The sequence below is a fragment of the Bos indicus genome, chromosome 23 (genome assembly GCF_029378745.1).
Source record: "Bos indicus isolate NIAB-ARS_2022 breed Sahiwal x Tharparkar chromosome 23, NIAB-ARS_B.indTharparkar_mat_pri_1.0, whole genome shotgun sequence".
In the NCBI taxonomy this organism is placed as follows: Eukaryota; Metazoa; Chordata; class Mammalia; order Artiodactyla; family Bovidae; genus Bos; species Bos indicus.
The window spans coordinates 34,764,034-34,782,664 of record NC_091782.1 but is presented as its reverse complement, the minus strand read 5'-3'; the positions used below and the strand labels follow the sequence as shown (position 1 = coordinate 34,782,664).

General features: G+C 38.6%; 1 protein-coding gene across 5 annotated transcripts in view; it reads right to left on the bottom strand.

Moving 5' to 3' along the window:
- The window catches only part of LOC109577194 (cytidine monophosphate-N-acetylneuraminic acid hydroxylase), an 82,745-nt gene that overhangs the window by 19,825 nt on the left and 44,289 nt on the right, over positions 1-18,631 (bottom strand). For 4 of the 5 annotated variants that reach the window (XM_019986004.2, XM_019986005.2, XM_019985998.2 and 1 more), the window contains 6 exons: positions 13,988-14,097; positions 11,610-11,800; positions 7,889-8,036; positions 7,479-7,560; positions 6,595-6,732; positions 3,722-3,887 (listed from right to left, as the gene is read on the bottom strand). In XM_019986004.2, the coding sequence (XP_019841563.2) occupies positions 3,722-3,887; positions 6,595-6,732; positions 7,479-7,560; positions 7,889-8,036; positions 11,610-11,800; positions 13,988-14,097 (835 nt within the window). The remainder of the gene's footprint in view (positions 1-3,721; positions 3,888-6,594; positions 6,733-7,478; positions 7,561-7,888; positions 8,037-11,609; positions 11,801-13,987; positions 14,098-18,631) is intronic. The other variant, XM_019986001.2, reaches the window with a different exon arrangement.

The following is an 18,631-nucleotide window of genomic DNA, read 5'->3' as shown; positions in this document are numbered from 1 at the left end:
TACTAAATGAATAAACTTTATATTTTGTTTCTTTTGAAGGGTTGTGACTCATATAAAATGTGCATATATTAAGATATGCGTTGTCTTACAAATATGATCTAAATAAACATATAGCTTTAATTAACATGGCTGAGGTGTTAAGAATAACTGTTTAGGTTTTTTAATTTTTAAGATTACTTAGATCCAATTTTTGGACTGTTTGGGGTGATCAACTCTACGAATTTTAACATATGTGTAGATTTGTGCAACTACCACTGCAGTCAGGATACAGAGCAGTTCTCTCCGCTCTATACTCTGTTCTCTTAAAATTCCCTCGTGTTGGCCCGTCAAACTCTCCCCTCAGCCCAGCCCTTGGCAACCACCAATCTGCTCTCCATCCAGTAGTTTTGCCTTTTCTGGAATGTCATGTAAGTGGAATCACACCATTCGTAATCTTTTGAGGCTGACTTCTTTCTCTTAGCATGATGCCTTTGAGATTCGTCTATGTTGTTGTATATATCAACAGCTATCTATTTTGTATTGCATTTATAGTGTGGATATACTATGGCTTGTTTATCCGTTCACCTGTTGAAGGATATTTGAGTTGATCTGGTAATTATGAATAGAACTACTATTAATATTTGTGTGTAGTTTTTGTGTTCAATAAAAGTTTAGTTTCTCTAGGGTAATTACCCATGAATGGAACTTCTGGATTGTATGATAAATGTGTATTTAAAGAAACAGTCAAACTGATTTTCAGATAGCTGTATCATTTTGAATTCTCAACAGCAGTGTCTGAGAAGTCTTATTGTTCTGTATCTTTGTCATAATTGGATAGTGGTAATCTTTCATTAAATTTTATTAATTTTCATTCTTATTTATTAATTTTAATTTTATTAATTTTAATTATATTAAAATTTTATTAATAACTTTTATTACTTTTAATTCTTATTTCACTGCAGTTTTAATCTGTATTCTCTAATGGCTGATGATATAGGCATATCATTTCTTATGCCTATTTGCATCAATATATCTTCTTTGGTGAAGAATTTATTTAAATATTTTGCCCATTTATTTTTTAGTTCTTTGCTTCCTTACACTGAATTTTGAAAGTTAATTATATATTTTAAACACAAATTGTTAATCAGATATATGACTTGCAAACATTTTCTCACAGTCTGCAGCTTGTCATTTTACTCCCTTAGTAGTGTCTTTCACAGAGTAAACATTTTAGTTTTGATAAAGCCCAATGTATTAAAATTTTCACTGAACTTATTGTGCTTTGGTGTCATATCTAAGAAGCCTTTGCTTAACCCAAGCTCATGCAGATTTTCTCCTATATCTTCCTCTGAAAGTTTCATAGTTTTATATTTACATTTTTATTTATGATCCATTTAGACTTATTTTGGGGGATACAGTGTGGGGTTTACACTGAGGTTCATTTTTTGCACATGAATGTCCAATTGTTCAAATAACATTCATTGAAAAAACTATCCTTTCCCCGTTGAATGGTTTTTGTACCTTTGTCAAAAATCAAATGGCTATATGTAGGTGGGTCTATTTTCAGGTTCTATTTCACTTACCTATGTGTTTATCCCCTCATCAATATCATGCTATCTTGATTTCTGTAGTTTTATAGTGAGTCTTACAATTGGGTAGTGTGGTTCCTCCACAAGTGTCCCTCTAGAGTCATTTTCCTTTTATCTGTATAACTTTCTTTGGCATTTCTCTTAAAGGAGCTCTTCTTGTAATGAATTGTCTTAGTTTTCCTTTCATCTGGGAATGTTTTTATCTTACCTTCATTCTTGAAGGATATTTTCACTGGATATAGAATCTGTGTTGACCGTTCTTTTTTTCCTTGCTGCTGCTGCTGCTAAGTTGCTTCAGTCGTGTCCAACTCTGTGCGACCCCAGAGACGGCAGCCCACCAGGCTCCCCCGTCCCTGGGATTCTCCAGGCAAGAACACTGGAGTGGGTTGCCATTTCCTTCTCCAATGCACGAAAGTGAAAAGTGAAAGTGAAGTTGCTCAGTCGAGTCTGACTCCTAGAGACCCCATGGACTGCAGCCTACCAGGCTCCTCTGTCCACGGGATTTTCCAGGCAAGAGTACTGGAGTGGGGTGCCATTGCCTTCTCCAGTTAGTACTTCAAAAATACTATTTTACTACCTGCTAGTCTTCATAGTTGATGACTAGAAATCCAGTTACTTGAATTCTTCCATGAATACAATGCATTCTTTTTCTCTGCCCGTATTTCTGTTTTTCCACAGATACAGACTGTCTCTCTACCTCTCTAAGCCACCTGGTCCATTCTTAACCTTTCAGGCAGAGATCCCTTTTGTGGGTCCCCTGCAAAACAATTATTTCCTTCTCACATTTTCCATAATAGATTAAAACACTTCAAATGTCTGTTATTTTATCTAATTCCAAGGTCATCCCTAAGGATGCTTAACTTATCTGCCTTCAGACTATAAGGTTTGACATGAAACGCATAACATGAAGCCAAATAAGGAAATCCTCTGGGTCTTTTTTTTTTTTTTTTTTTTTAATTCAAGCTCAGAAATACTTCCTCACTGTCCTGACTTTAATATTCTCCGGTGTCATGTGGTAAATATTTCTATCAATTTTTACTTTTCCCTTGAGTGACCCATAGCTTAGAACATGAAAGTAATAGAATGACACCCTGTTTCACCTTCTCCAGCAGACTCTCTCAGATTGATCTTGGACATACTTTCTCTTTACATCTTTTAACAGATGCTCATCACCGTTCAAGACAGTATGGAGTGCAAAATATCACCACAGTCCAGTTCCTCAGTTCTTGGGTATTTCCATATAGTGTGATGTGTGAGAGCTGTAAATGGCAGCAAAATCTTTGTGTCTGCTCCTTTTCCCATTGTTTAAAGGACAGAACTGATGCTCAGCTAGGAGGCATAATAGTTGCTAAAATATTGAAATGGTTCCATGCCATTTGGCTCAGAGCTGCCTCTCTGACTGTCCTTCTTGCTGTTCCAGTCATCTGACCCTCCCCTGGGATCTCCTGGCCCTTTCTCCTGACACCAAGCAATCAGAACAGATACCAGGTAATGCTGGATCAGGTCTAGAGACTCTGCTCCTCCAAACTTCATGTGACCATTAAAATGAATACCTTCAAACATTCTCAAAGAAAACTCACTGGCCTCCAAAAAATACACTTGAAAAACAAGATCTAGAAGTTATGCTGCTGCAAGAGAAATCCTTTCAGACACTCAAAAATGAGACTATAACTTGATAATGATACAGTCTCTATTCTGAGATATAGTGTGGTGTAGAGAAAAGAGCTCCAGAGCTAAGCATACCAGGATTCATTTCTTAACTCCAGTGTTTCCAACAGAGTGATTTGGGCAAATCTCTTAGCCCCTGAGTTTCAACCAACTTGAATAGGCATAATGATACCTACCTTACAGTGTCATTGAGAAAACTAAATGACTTGATTAAATGCCCCAGTTCAATTTCTAGTGTATACTGAATACATATAACTTGCCTTTATCCTTTCCAGGATCCTTCTGGACAAAAATCTATCTGGATTAACTCTAGCTGCCAAGCATTGCTTTCATTCATGCTCTCCGTTCTCAGGCAGCTTGTTAAATAAACTCCAGATTTCTACCAATTATTCTCTCTCATTCTGTGTTGCATTTACAACTAAATCATTCATCCCAGAATACATTAACTCGTGTGTAAATACGTTATACAAAATGTCCAGCCATACTTGTCTGAGGGGTGGGATTCCACAAAATACCCAGCAAAGGGGCAATAAATTCGGGGTTGTAGGTCCTTCACCAGCCGAGCCTTGTAGTTCAGGAGTTTCTTCCTTTCTGTTTTAATGAACTGGGCTTTCCATTCCTCTGGAATGACAGGGTTTGGATTAGTCTCCTCTGTTCAGAAATCAGAGAAAAACAAAAGCTCTAGTAGAGAAATCTTTCAGGAGATAAAAATTGACAGCTGACACTCAGATGTAGACCAAAACTCTTTGTCATTAGTGGCTTTATTATGCAAATTTCATTTGGTTACTAGGAAAACGTTCCTGAATTAGCCAAGGACACTGAACCCTCTCCTTGTTTATGGCAATTCATGTGGACCTAGCTGAATACACAGGGTGGCACGTATAGTTGTACCTTGCACGTATGTATGTTTTAAGAGCGCTGTAATTCTCATATTGCTTAATGCTCTTCTAACATGGAAATGGCTTTGCTATCTGGGTGGATTATAAATGCAAAGCACGTTTGTTACACCCTGAGGGTGTGCAGTGGTCAAGGGTCTGGATGTTGGAGTCAGTTAAGACTTAGGGTCAAAATGCAGCTCCACTACTTAAATTCTTTACGTTTGTTTTCTCCTCTGTGAAGTGGAATTGTGATGCCTACCTCACAGCTTGTTCATTTGCTCATTCATTCATTTGCTCAATATTTATTGAGCACCTACTATGAGCCCACATGGTTCAAGGCATGGAGAATACAATGATGAACAAGAAAAAGCAGTTCCTTGCTCTCATGGAGCAGTCATTCTAGTGAAAGATGCAAATAATAAATAAGTAAATAAGTTTATTTCAAATAGTGATGATCTAGGAAGGAGGTAAAATAGGATCATGGGATAGAGAGTGGCTGGGGTGAGGAGGTGGGTATTAGACAGGGCAGTTAGTGGAGATGACATTGGAGTCATAGAATACAGACAAACATAGAAGAGGCATTGGCCACTGTGCGGAGGTCAGGGGTAATAGCACTTCAGGCAGTGGAAACAGCACATGCAAAGACCAGGGCATGGATGTGCCTGGTGTATCGAGTCTAAGGAACAAAAAGCAGGCCAATATGGGCTGACATTGGTCAAGCAATGGGGATACAGACAGTAAAGGAAGTTGAGAATTTAGGCAGGGCCCAGAGCATGTGGGATACTGTGTCAGGGAACTGCTCCTCCTCCTACTGCTACGAACATCTGTTGAACACAGACAAGGAGACAGAAAAAAAAAAAAAAATTATCCATAAGCTAGACCTGATCACTATTAACATTTAATTATTAATGTTCTGGTATATTCTGGACCTTCTTAAATATATGTGCACATGCAAACACACACATACACATACTCACATAAGAATGACATTCTGGGACTTCCCTGGTGGCTCAGTGGTAAAGAATCCTGCTAACGCAGGGGACACGGGTTTGATCCCTGGTCCAGGAAGATCCCACATGCTGTGGAGCAACTAAGTCTGTGCACCATAACTACTGAGCCAGCACTCTAGAGCCCAAGAGCTACAACTACTGAGCCAAAGCACCGCAACTACTGAGGTCCCCATGCCTAGAGCCCATGCTCTGCAATAAGACAGGCCACCACAATGAGAAGCCCATGCACCGCAACTAGAGAGTAGCCCCAACTTACCGCAACTAGAGAAAGCCCATGCACAGCAATGAAGACAGTACAGCCAAAAATCAAATAAATAAATCTTTTAAAAAAGGATGGAATTCTGCTTTAGTAGGTATATGTTGCCTCCCCAGTCACATTGTTAACCCACTAAGGACAGCACCTCCCCTCTATGTCTCACGTGGTGACACATTCTGGGAAGCAATGAATACAGACTTAAGAGAAGAAAGGAAGGAACTGTACAAGGCTTTCTTCATATTGCAAGTAGGGCATTTCTGCCACATCATTAAACAGAGATCGCTTACAAAACATATGCATTTATTAAGTGAACATATATTAAGCACTTTCAATGCTAGTATTGAGCAAAAGTGTGAACAAAATGTACCACTTACACACCCTCCCCCATCCCAAACCTAGCACTACACTTAGACCCAGAGCAGAAGTGCTTCTTCCTTGGATTGCACATTTTTTCTAGCTTTGAGATAAAACTGATGTGTAATTTTAAATAAGTTTAAAGTACACACCATGGGGATTTCATTGCATGCATGCATGCCTAATGATTACACAATAAGGTTAGCTTATTACCTCCATCACCTCGTTACCATTTTCCATGTGTTAGAACACATAAGATCTGCTCTTTTAGCAACTTTCAAGTACAGAGCACAATGGTGTTAACTGTAGTCACTATGCTGTACATCACACCCCCAGAACATATTCACCTTATAACTGGAAGTTTATACTCTTTGACCACTATTTACCTATTTTCCCTGCTCCCCAGACCCCCATAACCCCATACTTTAGAGGGGCTTCCTTTGCTCCATCCCTCCCAGTATGAGCATTCCACCAAACCAAGGGCATATGCCTACCTCAAGGTGCCCACACTCTATTCTGAACCTCATACCAAGAGCATTTAAGCCTGGATTACCAATGTCAGACTCTTCCTGTTCTGCTCTATGGTCTACATCAGGAATCCAACTGATCCAAATGATTCTTTTTCTTGACTTATCCTGAGATGCTCCCTAATCCCCTTAGTGTTTCTTTCATGCCCCATTAGCACGCTTTGAGCTGGGAACCTTAGTCTGCAATCTGTGATTTGCAAGTCTGGTTTCCCAGTAAGATTGTAAGCTTCTTGCTGGGAAGAACCATGTTTTAGTTATCTTTGTATTGATTTGCAAAGCATTTAGCAAAATGCCATGCCTGCTCCCTGGCATCACTTCGAAATAAAGTATTACCAGTAAACTTTCCACCACTGAAAGTCATCGGAAAGCCTGATGCTCCTCCAGCAAAATCACTCATCATTAAATCAACCTTCATAGGCAGCCTTCCTCCATTGGGTCTGGTGCAATCCACTGTATTGAGTATCTTATGACCTGTGGAAAAATTATGTGGCATAAATACTCAAGGTGAAATCTTGAACACCATAGTTTGAAATCCTAGGCCAACAAAATCAAACTCCTCCTGACTGATTTGGTTGGTTCTGGATGAGGATAATAACCTTGATTTCCTTCAAGATCATAGACAGACTACTTTCCTTAGCCAACTATCTTCAGATGTTGAGCTCAAATGATGCAGGGAGGAAAAATAACCAAATCAACACAAATCTCTCAACCTTTTGGGAATTCTATTTAATAACTGTTGGGGTAAAGCCATCTCTTCTCACATGAAAAGCAGAAGTGTATGATTACATTGCATTATAATATGTCAATATGAAAGTAAAACACTTAATAAAGGCAGTTTTGAAGATGTTCAGTTCAGTTCAGTTCAGTTGCTCAGTTGTGTCCGACTCTTTGCGACCCCATGAATCGCAGCACACCAGGCCTCCCTGTCCATCACTTATAGGGGTAATATAGAGTATCTCTTCCCTTATGAAAAAAATCCTTGCACCTGTCACCACACAGAGTATGTTACTGCTAATTTTTTCTCTGAGTGACAGATTTTCTGAGATTATCTCAGTGACAGTCCATTTTCCTAAGACAGGGATAGAACATACTATATCTTATGGAAAATGAAGATGGAAGAAGAAGATGAAGATAGGATGGAACTTTGGATAGCTATCATTATCCTTCCTACCAAGAGTATGTTTCATTTTTCATTGCTGATGAAAATAAGAAAATACCTTTGTATTCCACGATAATGCAAGTGTCCATTTCAGGATGAATGCCATCCATCAAGATCATGAATCGGAGATTTTTGTCTACCTGGAATTTAACAATAAAACCAACCACTGTTTATGTCAGTTTGGCTTTTTGTTCAATATTTGAGTAAATGATCATCTCTTCTGGAAAGAAATCCCTTTTATTCAGAATTAGATTTATTATCCAGTAAAGTCATGCCATTGATTTATGGAGAGAAAAGCCACCTTTTATTTTAGCCCAAATAGAGATTTATACAGTAATACATACTTACATAGTACTACATATGGAAAAAGTAAGTCATTGTTTCTTCAGTATTAAAGCAACTACCTCACTTAAAATTTACCCCCAGAAAATATAACTGAAAAGTGTGGAAAAAACACTGATATCTGACCTGCTGCCATATTCCAAATGGCACTACATTGATATTAGTCAACTGGACACCACTCTGATTCAGATTCCAAAATACAGGTCTTTCTGTTTTTCCAACATAAATGGGGATATCTGGTCTTCTCCCAGCAAGCTTCTTCAGTGTGGGGTAACTAGGATCAGAAAGATGGGAAGTTTGAAAGGTGAAAAAACTGGATCATCTAGTATAAGAGACAGCTTGCCCCTCACACCAGCATGTTGACCAAGAAGCAAGGAACGGAAAAACCAGACCCTCCCGAGTCCAAAAAACAGGGTTTTCCCTCAAGGTTGACTGTAACAATGAGGGGAATTTCCTAGCAGATTCCTCTTTATTGGGAAAACATATCATATACCACAGAATATACATCAAACCAGGAGTGCAAATTCCATTTTCCATACTGATGCTGCTTTGAAAAAGGGTAGTTCTAACAGAAGGTACAAAGTGGAAAACTCCTGCTTGAAGAGGTTTCTGGTAGGTGAAGGTCTCCAGAATCTTCATTTTTTCTCACCTCTCAACCAGCAGCTCCCAATAAAAGAAAGGTCTTGGTCAGAAAACGAGGAGAACCTGTGAATTGCCTGTCATTAGGGGTGCTTTTTCAACTGTCAACAGATTGATAGCCACATGGTGGCATGTAGAATGAATGATTTGTCCTTAAGGAGAGTCAGTTACCAGCTAGGCAAGACAGTAAAATTTAGTGTAGAAGAAAATAACATTCACCATTTGGAGTAATTCCAACTCAGTATACAATTAACCATCCGAGCACTTTTGAACATCTTCACAGATTGTCAACTCTCATTTCTGAGTATTCATTATATCAAAGGATTATATGCTACTGTGGGGTGTGGCAAAACATGAATAATAAACAAAAGGCTGTTTAGGTAACTCTTATATATCAATCATGGTCTTAGGCATTTTCACTAGTATTTTATTTATGGTATTTTATTTCTTCTCACCAAAAAAAAGAGAAAAGCTCTATGTTTTTGTTTTTAATAAATGAGAACACATATTCAGAAATATATGGTTAACAAATAGTAAATTGGTATTAAAATTCAGGTTTTATGATCCTAAACTTAGTGCTTCTTCTACTAGAAGGCAATTACAACTTAAATGAATATGCTGTCTGGCTTAAGAATCAGACTTGTGCATAGAGTATAATATCAGGTGAAATAAGACATTTAATAATAAGAAAAGCATAAACAAAATCAGCATATCAGCACTTATTAACTATACTTAATAACTACTCATTAACTAATATTCAAGTTCCAGACCTATATTAAATAAGTAGAATCTGGAGGGGAAAAAACCGGTATGTTTTCTTCTTTAAAAACAAAGGCTTCAAAAAATCAAGGATTCTTTGAATAAGTCTTCAATCTCTGGGTTAACCACTTAAATCTACTTTAAGGGACTTTGGGAGTTAGGATAGGTTATTCTAAAATCAATGTTTATTGCTTTGTGATTTTTAAATTGTTGATAATTCTCACTGGCATCTATAAGTATTATTCATTATGATACTCATGTGTGCTGCTGCTAAGTGATTTCAGTTGTATCCTTCTTTTTGTGACCCTATGGACTGTGCCTGCCAGGCTCTTCTGTCCATGGGATTCTCCAAGCAAGAATACTGGAGTTGGTTGCCATGCCCTCCTCCAGGGGGTTTTCCAGACCCAGAGATCGAAACTGCATCTCTTACATCACCTACATTGGGAGGCAGGTACTGTATCACTAGCACCATCTGGGAAGCCCAATATAATACTCATGTATTTACATAACAAATCACATTTGTTTGACTAAAGACTGTTTTCTACAGCCCAGTACACTGGGCTTTCCCCCTTGCTTCTCCCTTGGTAGCTCAGACCGTAAAAAGTGCAGGGGACCGGGGTTTGATCCCTGGGAAGATCCCCTGGAGTAGGAAATAGCAAACTACTCCAGGATTCTTGCCTGGAAAATTCCATGAACAGAGGAGCCTGCTGGGCTACAGTCCATGGGGTCACAGAGTCTGACACAACTGAGCAACTGACACACAGGACCATGGACATCTTTTAACAGGTACTATAAAGCAAGCACTTAGTTTATGTGATACTGTTTTCTCTATACCACCTGCATAAAATTAGCTCCACATGCTGTTATTACACAATGCGTGAACCCAGAACTTTCATAATTCTGCAGTTGTACATCTTTGGTTCCAGAAGCTTGCATGGATCAAAGGTATCACGCAGTCCATAGCAGATTTTTAATCTTAGCACAATATCCCTGTGGGTGATGTTCAGTTTTTGTGTATTGCAGGTAATTTGTTACTAAAGCAGCTAACTACTTAAGCTTTTAGTTTCCTTAAAGAGGAGAGAGAGAACATATTCATGCCTTAGAGATCTCATATGCTTTCAATATACTTTCAATAGAAAAATCAAGGGGCCGGTCAACCAGCAAACATACTTCCCCTCATCATGGACATTTCTATCAAAGAGTCTCCTTCATGTGAACTTTGTCACCAAAAGTCACAGCAAAGAAAAGTAAGGTGAAATTGCTTCATGTTAGAACAAGTGGGCAGGGCTATATGTTTATATCAGCACCCTAGAAGCTGTGACACAAACTTCTAAATAAGGATGAAGAAGGAGGACCCTGAAATGAAACCAGGGGTTGGAAATCTGACCCCATCTCTTTTGGTAACCGTTCATTTGCAAATGGCTGTGGTTTTATAAATTCAAGCTTCTCTTTTCCCTTCCTGTTGATGATTATAAATTCAAGCTCCTCTTTCTACTTCCTGTTAATGACCTGGGTTAAGGAAGTTTCAGTTCCTATCCTTAGCATCACACAGCTGTGGTTTCAGTAAAGGATGAAGTGGACTCAGAGTTCAAAAGGTGGGAGCTCACTGTTGAAAAGCTATGAATCAAGAGTTGGCAAACCACAGCAACCTGCTGCTATAGTCTATGAATGCCTTTTACCTTTTTAAATGGTTGAGAAGGAAATCAAAAGGACAATCCTATCTGGTGATCCATGAAAACTTTATGATATTCACATGTCATTGTCCATAAATCAGATTTATTAGAAGACAATCAGGCTGACTGAGGACCATTTATGGCTGCTCTTGTACTACCACAGCTGAACTAAGTCACTGTAACACCAACCATATGGCTTGTAAAACTGAGAAGAGTTACACCTGTGTACTGGTCCCTGCCATAAAGGTTGAACTGAAAAAGGGAGTCAACATTGATGATCCTTAAACCTAGACTTTTACCAAGTAGCCTGAGGGTGGGAAGTGAGAGCGTGGAGAGTTATTAACTCCTGTCTTACTCCCACAATGGCCCCTTTTGCATTTGTAATGGTATAAAGCATGAAAATATCTTCCCTCATAGTTCAGTCGGTAAAGAATCTGCCTGCAAGGCAGGAGACCTGGGTTGGATTCCTGGGTCGGGAAGATCCCCTGGAGAAAGAAATGGCAACCCATTCCAGATTCTTGCCTGGAGAATCCCACTAACAGAGGAGCTTGACAGGGTTGCAAGAGTCGGACACGACTTAGCGAGTAAACCACCAAAGCGTGAAAACACTTTAAACATTATGCTACACAAACATACGCATTTATCCAAGTTAGTTCTCTTCTCATCAGCCCCACTGAATCGGCCTCAAATTGATCAGGGATCACAAAAGAACCTGAAAACCAGTGATGCCGTTACTGCAGCATTTCCTTCAGAGTTCAGTGCTCAGACTTCATTACCTCAGGTGGTCTGAGTGCATGTGACTGATGTAAATTAGGTCCGCTTGGCACAGCCTCTCCAGCCAATCAGATGGAGGCTCATGTAGTAACCACCATCCTCGGGCAAAAGCAGGACCCGTTAACCAAGGGTCAAACACCATCCTCTTGTCCCCCAGCTTGAGGTCCATGCAGGCATGAGTAAGGTATGTTATCTGTCAGAAGACAGTGAGAATCAGATTATTGAGTCATCGTCAGTCAGCAACAATGAACTGGGCTGGTTAGTGGACAAGTCACATTGGAGAACTTTGCTCCTGAGCATGTTCAGTGAGGTGGGGACCTTTATATAGAAAACAACTCCTGGTACACGTCACTGCTTTGTTAGGAAAGAAATACTCGTAGTGGATTTCAGGTGTCAAACCGATTCATCCAGCTCTACTCTATCTAAATTAGCTCCTAAATGCTTATTTACAGTCTGCACTGCAGAATATCTTTTGCCATCAGTCCTTCAAAGCACAATTTACAAGGAAAGGCCATTAGAGATGTGATGGTAGATACTTAGGGATTTAAATGCCAGACTGGCTGGAAATAGTCACTGAATGAATGATGAATGATTCTTGGTGGGTTTGAGGCAGGAGACAGGTGGGCCCTGGCTGGGCAGCTGGAGTCTGTCCCCTGTGGACAGATACTCCAAGACAAAGATAATAGGAGGAAGGAGAAGAAACTGTACCCTGTCCAGATAAGAGGTAAAAAGACCACATGTTCTTCATTCTTAAGGTCAAGGAGACCTTCCAACTACATGCGCAGAGAGGCTACTCAGAGGTCAAATAGGGAGGGGACACCACCACGTGGTAAGTGATGTGAACCTTCCCGTAGGCCTCCTCACTAGATCCACCTTGGCCAAGAGATGCAGGTGCACATGTGGGAGGACCCTGAGATGAACCAAACACGACTCAGAACCCAGCAAAGCAAGACGACTGGCTGAAGGAAACCCCAAAGAAATGCCCCATACAAGTGATTTAAACTACCACAAAGGCATGACTCTTTCTCTCTGAGCCCTCTATCTATTCACATGTACACCTTTCCTCCTAATAAATACTTTATCTGTTTCACTATTTTCCATCCCTTTGTTGAAATTTATTTCTACAAAGCAGACAAACCAGGGCCACTGGCCCTCGTGGTCCAGTGGCTAGGATTCGGCATTCTCACTGCTGCAGCCTGACCTCAATCTCTGGTCGGGGAACTGAGATCCTTCTTCGAGCTGCTACAGGTGGAGGCCACACGACGTGGGGCTGGCATAGCCACACAGCCTGGAGAAACAGGCTTGTGAGACTTTTCTCTTCTAACTTACCTGCTGACTCGCTCAGGGAGTCAGGGTCCTCTGAAAATGGCTATAAACAATGACTTAGAAACTGGCACAGACTCGAGGATTCTAAATTAGTGCTTCACTCCCTTCCTCTGATCTGGCACACTCATCGGATAAAGGAAAACACCCAGCAGCAGAGGGGTGGGGTAGAAACTCCAGGGTGAGAGGCCAAAAGCGAGGGTAAGGAGAAGTCAACAAATCAAATTCAGATGATTATGCCTATTCTGGATAGGGTCCCTTTTGCTTCCTCAGAAAAGTAACAGCCCATTTCCACAAGCTTCCCAGATACATCAGAAAAAATCATTTTGGATTGTTTAATTCTCTCAAACTACCAAAGCATTTTCTCTGGAGGAAACTCTTTTAAATGTAGGAAGTGCACAAGGTTTGTAAAGATCTCAGGGCAACATGCAGAGATAAGACAACTGGTCGTTTAATCTGACAGTGATTTGGAATCAAGGGAAATTTCTGAATTTCTTCCATAGTTTTGCATGACTCTCCTTTGGGACCTCTGCTAAAAGTTTTTCTGCCTTTTTTTTTTTTTTTTTCTGGATATATTACCTTGTGCTGCTGCTGCTGCTGCTAAGTCGCTCCAGTTGTGTCCGACTTTGTGCGACCCCATAGACAGCAGCCCACTAGGCTCCTCTGTCCCTGGGATTCTCCAGGCAAGAGTACTGGAGTGGGTTGCCATTTCCTTCTCCAATGCATGAAAGTGAAAAATGAAAGTGAAATTGCTCAGTCGTGCCCAACTCTTAGCAACCCCATGGACTGTAGCCTACCAGGCTCCTCGGTCCATGGGATTTTCCAGGCAAGAGTACTGGAGTGGGTTGCCATTGCCTTCTCTGATATTACCTTGTAATCCCTGCCAAATTCTGGGTGTTTCTAAAAAATTTGCTCAAGAGTTCAGGATAACTATACTATTAGTCCTAAGTAGCCACATCCAAGAATATTCAAGGTAATATAAAATATATATGTGTGTGTGTGTGTGTGTGTATCTTAGTTTTATTTTTAAGATAATTATAATTTAATGTTTCCTTACCTGAACTTCCCCAAAAGCCAAATCTTCAGGAGATCTGGGCTCTGAATCCCAGGGGTTAGGAGGATTCAGTTCTAGAAGCAAAAGTTCATTTTCTTTACTCTCTTCCACAACTAGAACCAAAGGGGAACAAATTTGAATTAATAACAACAACAAAATTATGTTTAAAAAGCATCACTGAAATAGAAATGTATGGCTCAGATACTCAGAGTACAAAAATCAAAGGAAATCAGAAAGAAAAAGCAATGCTAATTTAGGTCAAGCAATACCTACTGAGATGAGGGCTGAAGACTGACACCCATTTATTTCTTTTATTCATACTACACTTAAGGAGCTCATGGAATCTCAGGCATGTCTTAAGCTGAGTGCTGGGCACATGGTGGTTTATTATTTTTATATCTTTTAAATACTGTTTAAGAATTTAATAGAAGCACATTAATTAGCATTTTCCTAATAAGAGTTATCAACTTATTTAATAGCAAAACACAACTGGCTTTCTTAATAAAATCAGAAATACACAAAGGACATTTAATATCACCACTATTATTAAACTGTGCCCTTGAAAATGCAAGCAATACAATAAAGATACATTTTATTATTATTTTCAGGCTATATCATTGCTGGAAAACAGTGTCACGAAATAGAAAGAGTGCTGGATTTGGAAACATTAGGGTGGGGATTGTGACTGAGATGCTTATTATCAACATCCTGGGCTGCAGTTGCCTGATCATAAAATAGAGTTATGACACATACTTCATAGAGTTGTTGTAGACAGTAAACAATATAAGAGATCCAACAGTGTCTAGCACTATGCCTGGCACAAAGAAAGCATTTAATCAATAATAATATTATTATGGCAATTACTTTATCTTTCAAGAATGAAGAGTTAAAGAGAAAGCTCAGTATTGATAAGACTATATACTATTAATAACAAATATCAACTCAAAAGTACAAAGTATTATGGTAGATTCTCAGAAAACTGCATTGATAACCACTCGTAAAGATTTTCCTTCTTTAGAATTGTTCTCTCTTAAGAAAAGCAGGAAAAGAAATATGTGTGCTCAGTTGCTCAGTTGTGTCTAACTCTTTGTGACCCCATGAACTGTAGCCCACCACACTCCTGTGTCAATGGGATTTTCTAGGCAAGAATACTGGAGTGGATTGCTACTTCCTACTCCAGGGGACCTTCCCAACCCAGGAATTGAACCCATGTTTCCTGCATCTCCTGCATTGGGAGGTGGATTCTTTACCACTATTGCAACCTGGGAAACCCTAGTTATTAAGTAACAGTTATTAAACAGCTTTAATATTCTAAGAGAGGGTGGAAAAGGAAGGGCTATCTAACAATGGTGCTGTGCAACTGGTTATTTAAGTATTCTAGTTTATTATCTAGTTTATTAAAGACACAATGAGAAGCTTCCGAGTGGCTATAAATAGAATATCAAAGGGAGGACTTCTAAATTTAATAGCAATGGAAACAATTCCAGTGGAAAATCTGAATATATACAAATGTAAGATGAAAAAGTTCTACCACCAATGAAAACTGGCAAACATGTTTGGAAAATATATTAGCATCATACTTGAGAAACAAGCTTAATTTAAAACAACAGTGATGCTATTTTTTTGATTCAAATGAGAAAAGTCTGAAAAACTAAGAATGCCTCAAGCTGGTAAAGTATGAGGAGAAAGGAAAGCTTATTAACTAGTTAGTGGGAACAAAAACTGGGTCATTCTAAAAAATGGACTGTAATGCAATACATACTAAAGAATGGATGAATGAATAATGGACTCATTTATTCATTTAGGACCTCAAGTAAAGAGGACCAGGTTAACCATATTTTTTAGTTCATGACACATTATACTCAGTCCAGGCAAAGCTACTTACTTACTTATTTATTTACTTATTCCCTTTATCTGTTTCTCATTGTTATTTCTCTCTCCTCTCCTACAGGATTATCATTTAAATGCTCAGGCAAAGTATGCATTATATTTTATGTGTGCATTTTAATTCATATAAATGGTACTGGGTCTCCAGTCTGTTTCTTACTCTTTTTCACTCAATACTCTGTTTTTAAGATTCTTTCATGTTGCCACGTGTACATCTAGTCCACTTCCTCTAACTGTAAGTTAGTATTCTGTGGTTCACCACATTTTACTGATTTACCCTCCTTGACTCCATCACCACAAGATTTCTCCGGTGCATACACAGAAGTGAGACTGATGGATCACGGTGTATGGTCCATAAACCTCCTCTGACTAGTCACTGTTGGATTATTCTCTAGCATAGCTGCACCGGCCACATCTCTGCCACATGCATGAAGATTTTTATATCTTTATATCTCTGACAACATTTGGCAGTTCCTTGGTTTATTTTTACCAATAAAAAAACCCTACAGTAACATCTCATTGCTTTGGTTAGCAGTTTTCTGATAATTAACGAATTTAAGCATATTTTCATATGCTTATTGACCTTTGGGGATTCATTGGTAAAATGCTAGTTGATACCTGTTCTTCATTTTTGTATTGAGCTTCCTATCCTTTCTTGTCAATTTGCTTTACTTAAGAGAATGGCAACCCACTCCAGTATTCTTGCCTGGGAAATCCTCTGGACAGAGGAGCCTGTCGGGTTACAGTCCATGGGGTCACAAAGAATCGGACAGGACTGAGTGACTAACCCCTTTCACTTTCTTCTTATATGCTAGAACATATTCTCCTGTTGGTTGTAAATATTGAAAAATAATCACCCAAACTATTATATGTCTTTGTCTGTGTCCTCCATTTAGCAGAAATCTTTAGTACTGATGAATTCATATTTACCAGGGTTTTGTGTGTGTGTGTAGGCGGGGGGTTGCCTTTTGAGCTGTACTTTTGAAATGCTGTTTGTCAGGAAGTCACCAATCTCTAGGTCACAAAGATATTCTATACTTCTTCCATTACTTTTACGGTCTTACCTTTCTCATTTAGGTTATTAGTCCCTGTGGAGCCCATCTTTACGTTAAGGTGTACAAAATGTTAAATATGGGTAAATACATTAATTGGGTGTATGTGTGAACGGTGCTCAGTCATGTCCGACTCTTTGCAACCCCATGGACTGTAGCCCATTAGGCTCCTCTGTCCATGGAATTCTTCAGGCAATATGCTAGAGTGGGTTGCCATTTCCTTCTCCAGGGGATCTCCCTGATCCAGGAATCAAACCCAGGTCTCCCACATTGCAGGCAGACTCTTTACTGTCTGAGCCACCAGGGAAGCTCCCCCCAAAATAATTACTCATACCCTTTTGCCAGTAATGCAACTATCTTACAAAAATAACTCCAAAAACAGAGAAGTTCTTAAGCATAAAGATCACAGTTTTGGTTTTGAAGGCAAAAAAAAAAGAAAAAATCTGTGAACAGCATAAATGTCAACAGCAGAGAACTGGCTAAATAAAGTTTTAATGTAAGCATACTTAAAAGTATGTATATATAGAATCTGACATATTAACAAGACAAAAACAGGATACAAAAATAATATAGAGAGTAATTATAATTAGTTATAAAAATATGCCTAAAAAGATGACTGAAGATGGAGCTAGACTGAAAATCAACAAAGAAACAGAAGACTTGAACAACACTATAAACCAACCAGACCCAACAGATAACACTCCCCCCAAATACAGAATACACATTCTTCTCAGGTACATGTGAAATATCTCCACAAACCAGTACAAACCATATGTTAGGCCAAAAAACAAATGTCAATAAATTTAAAAGTTTCAAGTCATATAAAGTATGTTCCCTGACCACAATGAAATGAAATTAGATACCAATAAGAGAAGAAAGTTGGAAAATTCAGAAATATGTAGAAACAAACAATATACTCCTAAATACAAATAGTTTAAAGAAGAAAATCACAAGAGAAGTTAGAAAATACTTTGAGACAAATAAAAATGAAACTATAACATGCTGAAACTTATGGAATGCAGCTAAAACAGTATAGTGCATATAATGAAATTTATACCAGTACACATCTGTAATTAAAAAGATCTCAAGTAAAAAACCTAACCTTCCATCTCATGAAATTAGAAAAAGAGGCATAAACTAAACCCAAAACAAACAAAAGAAAGGAAATATTTAAAAGAGCTAAAATAAACAGAATTGATACTATAAGAAAAAATGAAAACAGGAATATGCTCTTTGAAAAGATTAACAAAATTTTCAAACCTTCAGCTAGACTAATAAAAGAGAGAAAGGGCTCAAATTACTAAAATCAAGAATGAAAAAGGGGATGTTACTATCAACTTTACAGAATAAAAAAGAATACAAGGAAATATTATGATTATTATACATCAACAAATTGATAACCCAGATGAAATGAGAAATTCTTAGGAAGAAACAAATTAACAAAACTGATGAGAAGAAATAGAATACCTGAGAAGACCCATAACAAATAACAGATTTAATTAGTAAACAAAAACCTTCACAAACATTAGTCTAAGCCTAGATAGCTTCACTGGTGAATCTGACCTAATGACTAAAGAAGAACCAACACCAATACTTCACAAGCTCTTCCAATAAATAGAAGAGGAGGGAACACTTCCCAACTTACTTTATGAGGGCAATTTTATTACCCTGATCCCAGGACCAGACAAAGACATCTCAAAATAGGAAA